Source organism: Eptatretus burgeri, chromosome 15 (genome assembly GCF_056783735.1).
Source record: "Eptatretus burgeri isolate ZD-2024b chromosome 15, Ebu_testis_v1, whole genome shotgun sequence".
Taxonomy (NCBI): Eukaryota; Metazoa; Chordata; class Myxini; order Myxiniformes; family Myxinidae; genus Eptatretus; species Eptatretus burgeri.
The window spans coordinates 35,291,630-35,306,038 of NC_140975.1; the positions used below are offsets into that span (position 1 = coordinate 35,291,630).

The 14,409-nt window shown below is 42.2% G+C and overlaps 1 protein-coding gene across 1 annotated transcript in view; it reads right to left on the reverse strand.

The window, feature by feature from the left end:
- The window catches only part of LOC147011917 (uncharacterized), an 83,709-nt gene continuing 69,300 nt past the window's right edge, over positions 1-14,409 (reverse strand). Inside the window, exons 4-9 of the mRNA XM_085856361.1 lie at positions 12,689-12,748; positions 9,258-9,409; positions 4,923-6,804; positions 4,543-4,681; positions 720-874; positions 1-618 (exon numbers count right to left, since the gene is read on the reverse strand). Coding sequence (XP_085712487.1) covers positions 256-618; positions 720-874; positions 4,543-4,681; positions 4,923-6,804; positions 9,258-9,409; positions 12,689-12,748 — 2,751 coding nt within the window. The 3' untranslated portion in view covers positions 1-255. The remainder of the gene's footprint in view (positions 619-719; positions 875-4,542; positions 4,682-4,922; positions 6,805-9,257; positions 9,410-12,688; positions 12,749-14,409) is intronic.

Genomic DNA, 14,409 nt, shown 5'->3' on the forward strand with positions numbered 1-14,409 from the left:
AATTTGTGGGTCTCCAAGGTAGGTCTCACATATTGAGCCATCGAGACAGACCCTTTTCCCGAGTCTCCAAGGTAGGTCTCACATTATGAGCCATCCAGGCAGAACTCTTCCTGATTTTCCCCAAATTTCTGGGCCAACAAGGTTGGTCTCACATCGTGAGCCATTGAGACAGACCCTTTTCCCAAGTCTCCAAAGGTAGGTCTCACATCGTGAGCCATCAAGACAGACCTTTTTCGCGAATCTCCAAGGTAGGTCTCACATTGTGAGCCATCTCGGCAGAACTCTTCCTGATTTTCCCAAAATTTCTGGGCCTCCAAGGTTGGTCTCACATCGTGAGCCATCGAGACAGACCCTTTTCCAAAGTCTCCAAAGGTAGGTCTCACATTGTGAGCCATCTCGGCAGAACTCTTCCTGATTTTCCCCAATTTTGTGAGTCTCCAAGGTAGAACTCATATGCTGGGTCTTTGAGGGAGAACTCTTCTTGTGAGTCTCCAAGGTAGAACTTGTTTTGTGGGTCTTCAAAGTTTTCTTGTTTAAAAGGTTGTCCAACAAATCAATGAGTTCACCTCTCATTTCGACAATGAGGGCGTTTTTAGGTTGTCGATCTGAAACAATTTCCTATGGAAGGAAATAACAAAGTTTTAATTAATTCCATTCATTTAACATCAGATGACTGTGTGAACTAATCAAGCTCTGTGAATATTTTTTTAAATCCTTACCTTTCGAGAGTCGAGGTTCAAGTTCAGTCCATCGATGTGAATGTGTAAATCAATATAGATAGTTGGGAGAGCACTGTTTATCCCAGAAAATTCAAAGTCTTCCCCAGTCGGTTCAGCAACCTCCATTCTCAAACACAGAGATGAAGCCGAGGTGTTTCAAAAAGCCTGGGAAAGTTGGGGGATGGGTGTTGAGACATTGCATCATTAATTCACATCAAAATATATCATTAAATAAGTGAAGGGATTGATCTTGTCACTTTGAGTGTTGTTTTGGCGGAAAGCCTGGGCATAGAGCCAGTGTTATTAACAAAAAATACTGTTATATTTGAACAAACATTTAGTAATGAGTTTTATTAAAGATATTACACAATATACTCAATTGATAAAATGTTCTTCTGGTCCTGCTTGCTTGAAATTGTGGTGGTTATTTCATAAAATATTCATTTGTTTATTAATTGATTTCCGTCCTGTTGATTTGGAAGTTTGGTGGGATAGTCAAGAAGTTTAAACAGTTTCCTCATTTACGTCAATGTAAAATATTTATACATACCAGAATTAAAATATTGAGAGGTTGTGTGATGGAGGGGGGAGGGGTGTGTGGGGGAAGGGGTATTCAAAAAGTTTTCACATTTACCCAATTTTACTTTGATTTCCCCAAATTTTGATATTTTTAGGTAGGGGTTAAAATATTTCATTAATTAAAATATTTTGTGAGGGTTGTGGTTAAGATATTCTCTTTTTATTATTATTTAATTTTGACATTTTTCCAAGTTCCAGAACTTTGATAATTTAATAAATTAATCAATTAATGACTTACTTTGACATTTTTCCAATTTGTCTCAGAACTCTCATTTCCACGCGACTTACATATGGAAGAGGAAGAGAGGAAGGATAAGGACAGGGAAGTAGGGAGGCTGAAGTGGTCCAAGATTGTGAATATTTGAACCAAAATAATTGTTCATTGGTAACAACAGCTCTCCGTTATAAGAACATTTATATCATGGCACATACATGAACAGGTGGTCAGTGGCAGTGCTTTCTAACTCAGTTATTGGAGCATTCAGATGAATATGATCATTGAATTGGGAAAAATAATTTGGTTTGAAGAGCTTTCAACAACAATCACAGCATGTATTCCATGGACTTGCTCCAGCTCGACCACATGATGGACAAATGTTAAAGTAGCCTTTCTATGATTGGACAGGTTGATATGTCTAAAATGGATGTGTCCATGTCTGCCACATTTACACTCCGAATCGAGACATCCATAGAAGTCACATTGATAATGGTATGCCCCAAATGGACACACCCACTGTAGCCACATTGCCAGGCCCTTTCTGGACACACCCATCCTTGCTACATTACCACACCACTAATGGACATACCCATCCTAGCTACATTACCACACCACGAATGGACATACCCATCCTAGCTACATTACCACACCACGAATGGACACATCCACCATAGCCACATTGCCACACCACTAATGGACACACCCATCGTAGCCACATTGCCACACCACTAATGGACACATCCACCATAGCCACATTGCCACACCACTAATGGACACACCCATTCTAGCTACATTACCACACCACTAATGGACACACCCATCCTGGCCACATTTCTACACCACTAATGGACACACCCATCATATCCACATTACCACACTACTAATGTACACACCCATTGTAGCCACATTGCCACGCCCCTAATGTACACACCCATCCTAGCCACATTACCACGCCACTAATGGACACACCCATCCTAGCCACATTACCACACCACTAATGTACACAACCATCATAGCCACATTGCCACACCACTAATGTACACAACCATCATAGCCACATTACCACACCACTAATGTACACAACCATCATAGCCACATTACCACACCACTAATGGACACACCCATTCTAGCTACATTACCACACCACTAATGGACACACCCATCCTAGCCACATTACCACACCACTAATGGACACACCCATCCTAGCCACATTGCCACACCACTAATGTACACACCCATCCTAGCCACATTACCACACCACTAATGGACACACCCATCCTAGCCACATTACCACACCACTAATGGACACACCCATCCTAGCCACATTACCACGCCACTAATGTACACAACCATCGTAGCCACATTACCACACCACTAATGGACACACCCATCCTAGCCACATTACCACGCCACTAATGTACACAACCATCGTAGCCACATTGTCACACCACTAATGGACACACCCATCCTATCCACATTACCACACCACTAATGTACACAACCATCGTAGCCACATTGCTACGCCCCTTGCGGACACACCCTCAGTTGCAACATTGCCACAACCAAACAGACATCTACAGTAGTCACATTTCCACAACACAATGAACTATTCTCTCTGGATGTGCCATCTGCTCACTTTTGGCAAATCCTTTCCATTCTTAGAATATCATTACCTTTACAAAGCAACTTTTTTTTTAAACTAGGATCCTGAAAAATGGATCCACCACCATATATTTTATATTCTTCTCCAGTGGCCATTACGAAACTTTATTTTGCCTTAAATTTTATATCTTAAATATACACCCCCCCACCCCTCCCCAAACTTTTCTTATGTATCCATCTTGTTTGTCTTTCTCCGTCTCCGTCTCCATCTCCGTCTCTGTCTCGTTTGTCTGTCTCCATCTAGTTTCCCCTTTCTCTTGCTGTTTCTGTTCTGTGTACTAGCTCCTCCATGAGCCAAGACCGTGTACTGCATGTGTGTGTATATTTTCAAATACAAATTACTTTAATGATCTTTCAGGTGTATACAGTCATTTTTTATGTGACTACCTTAACTGTCATGCCAGACTTCCTCTAGTTGTAAGATATATTTGGTGCTTGTCTGGCTGAGTGCAACAAAATGTACATTTGTTCTCAACGCTTTTGAAGCACAGACAAAATGGGATACAATACAGGTGAAGAACATGTCGCTTAGATGAAGTTTGTAATAATTAGTAACGTGATGCATGTATCTGGGGTACTTACATGATGACAGATGGGATGGATTCGTTGAGGGAGTGAAGGAGAGAACAAGCACCTCTTCTGATGAGCCTCTGGAAAAACAATAACAACATGAAAGGTTAAATACATTGACATCTCCAAACGTTTGATAAAAGATCCAGGAAAGGACACAGAAGGAAATGCACTGATGGATCAGGTAATCTAATAAAAAGAGAACAAGGTGTTTTTATTTCATCCAGGGAAGAGAGTAGGGAAGAGAGTTAAAGCAATTGTTATTTATAGTGCATTTACAAGGATTTACAAGGAATAAGGCACAGGAGAAGGCCATTCGGCCCATCAAGCCTGCGCTACACCAATACCAGATTTAATAAGTCCGTCGATAACCCTTCCCTTCATGTGCAGCCATTTGGCTGCGACACTGGTACTCATTTCGCCGATCTTAGAAGGATGACAGGCTGAGTCAACCCCATGGTGTTAATTCAGTGACAAATGGGACTTGAACTCAGGACCCAAGGATCCCAAGCCACCACCATAACGGCGAAGCCAACACCAGGATAAAACCAACACCACCACCAGTGCACAGGGATAACAATGGAAATAAATTATCTTTCCGACCGAAATTATAATCACAATAATCTCCACAATTCAGGATATTCTTGCTCTTCATAGAGGGAACTATTAACAACAACTAATGTAAAAAGATCAATTCCCAAAATTTCTTTCAACGTAACATCTTTATCTTGGGGTGGGCTGTGTTTGAACCCGGTATCTCAACGTCTAACTTCACCAAAGTCCTGAAGTGCTTACCTGTTGAAGGTCCTGAGTATTGCGTGACCCATTCAAAACCGTGCTGTTTCTGTTGTTGCTGCCGCTGATGCCACCTCTCATCACTGGGAGGCTTCTGTTGCTGAAGCCCCCCAACGACCGTGCTTTCTTTTGTTGTTGCCTGGTATAATGATGAGGCTTCTGTTGCAAAAGCCCCTCACAACCGTACTGTTCCTGTTGTTGCAGCTTTTCATCAATTACTGTGAGGCTTCTGTTGCTGACGACACCCACAACCTTACTATTTCTTTTGTTGTTGCCTGTTATAATGGTGAGGCTTCTGTTGCTAAAGCCCCTCACAACCGTACTGTTTCTTTTGTTGTTGCCTGTTATTATGATGAGGCTTCTGTTTCTGAAGCCCCTCAAAACCGCTGCACCCTGGACCCACGGTGAGGATTTTCTTGTTGATGGTATCGCCTGTCACCACCATGGGGGTTTTGTTGCTGCTGCCACTGATTTCTGTTCTCATGGTAAGCCCTCTGTTGCTGATGGTAATGACTGACACCACCATGGGGTTTGTTTTGTTGCTGCCACTGATTCCTGTGCTCATAGTGAGGCCTCTGTTGCTGATAGTATTTCCTGTCACCACCATGGGGTTTCTCTTCATTTCTCACACTTTTGTATGTCACCACTCTTTTATTCTGCGAAAACAATGCGCACAGAAGTCTATTCCCTTCTTCGTCATCTCTCTGGTTCTGTTCTTCCCGTTCTTTCCGTATCTGTTCTTCCTGTTTACTCCGTATCTGTTCTTCCTGTTTACTCCGTGTCTGTTCTTTCTGTTCTTTCCGCATTTGTTCTTCCTGTTCTTTCCGTATCTTCCGTATCCAGTTTAGTATCTGTTCTTCCTGCTCTTGCTGTATCTGTCCTTCCTGCTCTTGCTTTATCTGTTCTTCCTGCTCTTGCTGTATCTGTTCTTCCTGCTCTTGCTGCATCTGTTCTTCCTGCTCTTGCTTTATCTGTTCTTCCTGCTCTTGCTGTATCTGTTCTTCCTGCTCTTGCTGTATCTGTTCTTCCTGCTCTTGCTGTATCTGTTCTTCCTGCTCTTGCTTTATCTGTTCTTCCTGCTCTTGCTGTATCTGTTCTTCCTGCTCTTGCTTTATCTGTTCTTCCTGCTCTTGCTTTATCTGTTCTTCCTGCTCTTGCTGTATCTGTTCTTCCTGCTCTTGCTGTATCTGTTCTTCCTGCTCTTGCTGTATCTGTTCTTCCTGCTCTTGCTGTATCTGTTCTTCCTGCTCTTGCTTTATCTGTTCTTCCTGCTCTTGCTGTATCTGTTCTTCCTGCTCTTGCTTTATCTGTTCTTCCTGCTCTTGCTTTATCTGTTCTTCCTGCTCTTGCTTTATCTGTTCTTCCTGCTCTTGCTTTATCTGTTCTTCCTGCTCTTGCTTTATCTGTTCTTCCTGCTCTTGCTGTATCTGTTCTTCCTGCTCTTGCTGTATCTGTTCTTCCTGCTCTTGCTTTATCTGTTCTTCCTGCTCTTGCTGTATCTGTTCTTCCTGCTCTTGCTGTATCTGTTCTTCCTGCTCTTGCTTTATCTGTTCTTCCTGCTCTTGCTGTATCTGTTCTTCCTGCTCTTGCTTTATCTGTTCTTCCTGCTCTTGCTGTATCTGTTCTTCCTGCTCTTGCTTTATCTGTTCTTCCTGCTCCATACACTTATTATCCTTCATCTCACCTTGCAAGACCTCTTGTTCGCATCTATACACCTTATTTTCTCGATCACAAATCTCTTGTTCTCGTTGATCTGCTTCTCGCTGTTTGCACAATAGCTCTTCCTCTATTGTGTTAATTATTTGCATTTTTTGTTTCAATTGCTCTTCTTTTTGACACATCTTGTTCTCCATTTTGTAAACATTCTCTTCTCTTTTCCTCAGCTCTTTTTCACGCTTTCTGATCTGCTCTTCCTCATTTCTTTTTCTCATGTCTTCTTCATTGCTTTTCCTCTGCTGTTCTTCCATGATTTTCTCAAACTTTTCTTTCTCTTTGATCCAAAACTCTTCCTCATATTTTTGTTTTGCACCTTTTTCCAACACCTCTTGCTCTCTGAGCTGAACTAACAGCTCTCTTTCTTTTACACTTTCTTCTTTTTGGTGCATATGTTCACTTTCTTCCTGAAGTTTTTCTATCTTTCTCAGAGCTTCCTCTTCCTTTGCTTTCTGCATCTCCAATTGTTCGTTTTCTTGAAGCTCCTTGAGCAGCAGCTGATCCTCATCTCCCTTTTTCTTCTGTTGATGTTTCCGACAACGACGAAAACTGCAAGAAACAAAAGAAGTATTTCTAAGTTCAAAATAAAGTGAAGTACAAAGCATAAAGCATAAAGTGTACGTTTATGTAAAACACAAAAAACATGTTCCATGAGTGCAGCGTTGTTTTAGTGTACAATAAATTGAATCTGCAGATGTAACTTAAACAAGGTTAAAGGATGGCTGTGGAATGAAAAAAATAACCAAGACAAAAAAAGTAAAAATCAGAACAATTACAAAAACCAAAAATTACAAAAATTACACATAATTACAAAAAAAGGAAATGAAAAAAATAAATAAATAAACACAAAAACCCAACAAAAACACTAATAAACTAGAGAGGGGAGCACTCGGGAGAGTGCAAAACCTCCGCCGCCAATACTGCTGGGTCACTCAAGTGAGCCTTATATCTTATTCATTAAATATGATGTCAACAGTGCTGATAGTTATAGTTCTTTTCTCCATTTTTTTTTTGGGGGGGGGGGTTGGAAATCACTTAAAACATGTATAAATGCAAATAAAAGAAATCGAAATTTTGTTGAAAAAAAAGTTGCAAAAGTTGTATTTTTCTCGAACAATTTTTTTTTGGGGGGGGGGGGTTGGAAATCACTTAAAACATGTAGAAATGCAAAAAAAAATTCTTTTTCTCTCACAATTTTTTTGGGGGGGGTTGGAAATCACTTAAAACATGTAGAAATATAAAAAAGGACCATTTTTACAGCCATTTTTCCCTGCTGTGCAGGGGTTTGGCTTTTTTCTTGAGGCAATGTTTTATGGCCGGATGCCCTTCCTGACGCCAACCCTGGTCGCCTCTTACGACACACAGGGATATGGTACACCTATTCTGACCGGGGCATACACCGGGACCAGTACACTGGCACTCATTTCGCTGACCTCGGAAGGATGACAGGCTGAGTCAACCCCCTGGTGTTAATTCAGCAGCCAACGGGGCTTGAACTCAGGACCCTGGGATCCCAAGCCACCACCCTAACCACTAAGCCAACACCAGGCTTTAAAACATGTAGAAATGCAAAAAAAAAAAAAAATTTCTTCTCTAACAATTTTTTTTGGAGGGGGGGGGTCCAAAATCCAAAATCGAATGCCATGATCCTTGGACCATACCTCACCCCCCCCCGCCCCACCAAGTTTCGTCGAAATCCGTCGAGGAGTTTTTCCGTAATACTGTTCACAAACAAACAAACAAACAGAAAGGGGTGAAAACAGTAACCTCCGATCTTCGATGGCGGAGGTTAACTAGAAAATCTAATCAGGTCGTCCTTGTCACACACCAAACCTGTCCACAAAATTTCATCTGGATCCGTCCACAACTTTTTGAGATATCCTGAACACAAACAGACAAATAGACAGACAGACAGACAATAGACAGAAAGGGGTGAAAACATAACCTCCTTCACCTTCGGTGGCGGAGGTACAAACAAACACTAAATTTTGCATTTTCATCTTTGGATCTTGTGTTGATAAATTTGTGTGGTGTTGATGTTGCACAGGCATGATGGGCTGAATGGCCTCGACCTGTGTCTGATTTCCTTGTATAAAACAAGAAAATACAAATATTATGGAATAAAAAAAACAAAGAGAAGCCATTGTGAATGCAAAAAATAACATCGAAGAAGAAAAAGCAGAAGAGGAATAATAATAATAATAATAATAATAATAATAATAATAATAAGAATAATAAGAAGAATAATAATAAGAATAATAAGAAGAATAATAATAAGAAGAATAAGAATAAGAAGAATAAGAAGAATAATAATAAGAAGAATAAGAATAAGAAGAATAAGAATAAGAATAAGAAGAATAAGAATAAGAATAAGAATAAGAATAAGAATAAGAAGAAGAATAAGAATAAGAAGAAGAATAAGAAGAAGAATAAGAAGAAGAATAAGAAGAAGAATAAGAAGAAGAATAAGAAGAAGAATAAGAAGAAGAATAAGAATAAGAATAAGAATAAGAATAAGAATAAGAATAAGAATAAGAATAAGAATAAGAATAAGAATAAGAAGAATAAGAATAAGAATAAGAAGTATAAAAATGAATGCGACCTCCTTTGACGGGCTCAAAGTTCATGGTAAGTGGTTTAATGGTTCACCAAGTTAATACTCAAGGTCACACCTGCTAATTGAACAAAATATTTTTTACCTGAACCACTTCCCACAGAGGATCCATTCAGGACAAGGACCCAAGGGATGATTCTGAAGAAAGACAGAATAACATCTTTCATGTTTCCATGACAGGTGTGACCCATGGCTGAACGTCACCTGACAACTAGAAGAGTGTGTTCCCCACTCTGATTCCCAATGCCATCACTCGACCAGACATTAGTTTGTCAAAGTTGATTCTTCCAAAAAATTAAGGACAAAATAGTTTAAAATCTCTGAGCCATCTTCTCCTTATGGACGATGACGTAATCATGTTGATGAAAAAGTAACTTGTGGTCTTTACCAGTGGAAGGAGCACTTTTTTTTGATTCTCTTTTTGTTGAACCAGCGCGATGGTTTAAAATGAATGACGAATAAGAAGATGGCAATCGCGACAAACGAGATATCGCGAACTGAATCCATCAGTCCTTCATTGACAGCACCAATCTGGAAAATCTGTGGACAAGGGTAAAGGCAGGAGAATTGTTTTATAGCATTGGAAGATAAACTAAACAATATTCTTGGGACAGTAAAAAAAGATTTGATTTTACAAGATTATGACGTCAAGCAATGGTGGTGAGAAACCATGGTGGACACATTCTGATGAACAATGCTCTCTTAAAGAGCTGCCAAACCAGTTTCTTGTCAAGGGATAAACCGGGTGGTTTGCCATTGCCTTCCCAGCAGCATTTAAAGCAAGTATTTGCAATTTGTTCAGGGTGCTGGCGATAGCTACTCTTCGAGAGGAACACCGTGGGATCTTTAACGTCCCCCAATAGTACTGCAGCATAGCAAACCAATTGTTCGACTTTTCATAAAAGCACCAAAATTGGTACGTATGTTGACTAATGTATTCTGAACAATTCTGGATATGGAGCCACTCGAGATTTTGCCTTGGTCAGCTTTGGCGGCCATTTTCCAAAATGCCCGCCATTCTACTTTAACATGGGATATCTATCATTGTTATTCTCTTTATAGGTTTCTCAGAGGTGATAAATACTCCATGTGATGTGCATTTACAAAGGAAAACAATACAAATGTCATTTGTGTTGATTTATTATATTTCCAACCATTGTATCGGGGAAAAATGGTCATTTTTATGGGAAAATCCATTTTTGCACACAGCATCATTGACAGGTTCAGAAGTATTTTGTTGTGGTGGTGGTAGTGGTGGAAGTGGTGTTGTAATTGGTAATATTGGTGTAGTAGTAGTAGTAAGTAGTATTAGTGTGGTAACAAGGTGTTTTGTGTCTTTGCAGAATATGGAGTGATTATAATCATCAGGAGCGGAGTCAACACGAGCGGGAGTGACCATGTCAAAGAAGTTCCAGCTAGTGCATTCTTCCATGGACCGTGCGTCTGTTGGCCCATCCAACACAAACTGGGAACTGGGTGCCATATGCGAGGAGGACACAGCAGAGTCCCTTGTTTGCCCAGAAAATACGAAACGCCCAAACACAGGGAGTGGGTACAAGACACTGGCCGGGAATCTGATGCAGTTTGGAGAGTTGGGCATACTACCCAGAACGCTGCAGCTTGATAGACTTGATGAAGGAGAGGGCATCGAGGCCGCACTGGTTGCTCACAAAGCTGTCTATCATAAACGATGCATGCTTCGTTTTAATACAACAAAGTTGCAAAGAGCACAGAAGAGGCCAGCAGGAGGCAGCTCATCTGGTGAAGGCAATGCCGTGCCAGGAAAGCACACCAGGTCACTCAGTGCAGAATCAAGAACCTCTAGTCAACCCTCATGCTTCTTCTGCAGACAGTCTGGTGTGGACACCTTACATGAAGCCATCACCTTCAAGATTGATCAGCGTGTGCGGCAGTGTGCAACACAAATTGGAAACCACGAACTGCTGGCACGGCTCAGCATGGCAGGAAGAGGAAAGCTCTCTGGCTCCATGCGGTCAAGAAGAGGCGGACACTCGCATCATGCGACATGTGGCCCATGCTGCAGAACATGACTACCGTCTGATTCAAGTTCGAACCGTAGACACCGACGTCGTCGTCTTGGCGGTGATGGTAGCCCAGGCACTACCATGCGTGGATGAACTCTGGATTGCCTTTGGGATGGGCAAGAACTACTGCTACATCCCTGCCCATGAAATAGCTGCCTCCCTCGGTCCACAGAAGGCACGTGCCCTCCCTGTCTTCCACGCCATGACCGGATGTGACACGGTATCAGCATTCGTGGGGCATGGGAAGAAATCTGCCTGGGCCACATGGAACTCGTTTCCAGAACTGACAGATTCTCTTGTGACCCTGACCACCACGCCAGTCAACATCCAGGATGACACAATGTACTGCATTGAAAGGTTTGTGGTGCTCCTCTATGACCGCACCAGTCCATATACGGACGTCAACGAGGCCAGAAAGAAACTCTTCGCCAAGAGGAACTCCGTCCAGAGCATCCCACCGACCTACGATGCTTTGGAACAGCATGTGAAGAGATCAGTCTTCCAGGATGGCTATGTCTGGGGGCAGGTCTTGGTCCCTCAACCCTGCTTCCATCACCAACAAGCTGGGGCTGGCGGCAAACAGAGGATGGGTCCTACAAACCGCTGTGGACCACACTCCCTGAGGCTTCAAAAAGCTGCTTCAAGCTGGTGTCGTGCGACTGCAAAAAAGGCTGTAGAAGCTGCTGCAAATGTAAGAAGGCTAATCTGCAATGCACTGGACTGTGTTTGTGAAGGAGAATGCCAGTAGACAGACGCAGTAGACACAGACTGAGATATCGGCCGAGCTTAGAATGTGCAAATGCAAAGTCGCATTGCTTGTAAAAGTGTTGACTTCTTGATCCAGAGCCAGTACACTTGAGCTCAGAAACTCATATTGTACTAGACTGATGTATGTGTGTACCATGTGTCCTGGTAGAATGGTAGTAGACAGTAAACCGTAGCCGCTTCAAAGTGAAGTGTGCAATAATTTGACTACATTTTCTGAGTTTGTCATTATCACGATTATCAATCAGTTCCCTTTTCAAAATAGAGTAAAGTATGTAATCTATAATGCAATTTTTGTTGATTCCAAACCCATTGAATGTGATGAGTATCATTTGACTCTTGTTCTCCAGGCAATAATGGGTACTTTTCAGCAAAAAGTTTCAGGAGAGCAGCAATTTACAAATCAAATAATGGCTTTTTTACCGAAAATACTGGCTCATAATATTTGAATACGCCTTTTCATGGTCAATTTGGTGAATTTTACACTTTCCTTATATCTACCACCAATACAATAAGAAAATACGAGCATATAGCCAATTTCGCTAAAGTAGAATGGTGGCCATTTTGGAAAATGGTCGCCAAAGCTGACCAAGCACAATCTCGGGTGGCTCCATATCGAGAATTGTTCGGAATACATTATTCTGCAATTGTCCCAATTTTGGTGCTTTTATGCAAATTTGAACAATTGATCTGAAATATCAGACTACGCAGCAGGACCACAACGAATGGTGGCATGCGGGACACTCAGTTTAACGTCCATCCGATGGACGGCACACACATTGATTGATGAACCCCGATGTCTGAGAAACACCGGGATGAAAGTTCTGTTCATAGCTGGGACGTGACTTGAACCCAAACTAGACAACTTCGAGGCATGTGCACATTATATAAATACGCACACAAAAACACACACACACACACACACACACACACACACACACACACACACACACACACACACACACACACACACACACACACACACACGGTGTATTGCATGACGTCATACCAGAATGGAAAGAAGGTTTACGATCCTTTCCCACATCTCCACCGAATATCCTCGCAAACTCTGCATGAAAGACAGGAAAAAATAAAATACATTACACAGGATAAAACAGAGAAAGTGATTTTGAAAACAAGGACCTGATAGTCTGGGTCTCCCACCTTTTTCGTGGTATGAGGAACAGATCTGTGTTATATGAAAGCAAAATCTTGAACAGTTTTTCAAATATCACAAAGATAAGCCAAGTTTCTGAGATGGCAACATAATTCAGCCAATCGCAGCCATGATATAATCAGGTTGAGATAATGTCATGACAAATAGATATCTGCAATATAAATGATAAATGTTCAAAGGTTTTTGAAATATCACGGACCAAAAAGTACGTGCACAGATGATCGGTCAGTCGGTCGGACGGAACTTACTTTACTGTCCATCATCTCCGGCATTCTTGGCGGGGAGGGGAACAATAATGATATCTTATTCCACCACATTCTACTTATGGATACTCCCCCTTCCCCATCTTCGTATCACAGCCCCCTCACCGTGTCGTCGTCCATCTAACTGCTGGGTGCCACAAGTCCTTCAAGGTTTTATTAACGACTCCTTGTTCTATTGTGTTCTCAGTTTACACTCACTGCCTTCCTCTGTGCACATATTACATAAACCTTAGCTCTTGCAGATCCCTTATACAAGTGTAAATAGAACCTACTCGAGCACACGGACCAAGATAAATTCCTCAAAAATTGCAGTGACGGATCCCCCCTGATTCACTCCCCACCCCGCCCCCAAATCTTTGTAACTCTCCCCAACATATTACATCGCCATGTAATATAATACATCGTATCTCATTCTGATAACTTCTTGAACATCTTTCCAACAATTCCACATCCCACAGGCAGTTCAACAGCTACTGATTCTCTGATGAAGATGCGATGCTGGTCTCACACTTATCACATGTCAATAACTCGAGGTCCATCTCACTCTCACTCTCAGGTGAGGTGTGGGAACATGCACTGGAGCAGCGCGTCGTTGCCTCCAATTTTCGCTGCTACTCCAGGGGCCTCCATCTGGCCATCCCCTCGGCAGATGCCTGGCCCATCCCCGTCTTTTTGAGATGCCGTTCAACCTGCTGCAACCACGAGGCACGTGGTCGGCCCATTGGCCTCCTTCACTCACGAGACTCCCTTGCTGAGAGAATCTGGTGAGCAGGATCAGCGTCAGGAAATCGAGCCACGTGTCCATACAGCCGCAACTGACGCTCGTGGACTATACAGGTAACTAATCTCACTTCAGTCTCTTTCAGCAACCTCTCGTTTGGACAAAAAGTCTGACCAGCGATAACCAAGGATTCTACGAAGAGACCTGGTCCAGAAGGAGTTAATCTCTGTTTCAGATACCAGTTCACATCCATAGAGCAAGACTGGAAGCACCAAGGACTTAAAGACTCGGACTTTCTTCCTGCCTGGATTGGTACCGACAGCACTACACCCCGGGATACAGTGAATCGATGACTCCACAGGCCCGACCCAGACGTCTATTGACCTCTGGCTCACAACATGCAGAGACACAAATGTCATTGCCAAGGTAAATGACTCTCTCCATGACCTCAACATCCTCACCACAAACAGGTACACACAGGATAGCAGCATCCAAGATGTCATTGAAAGCCTGGATCTTATTGTTGATACAAGAAATCTGTAAACCCAGAGGCTGTGACTGCTCATTCA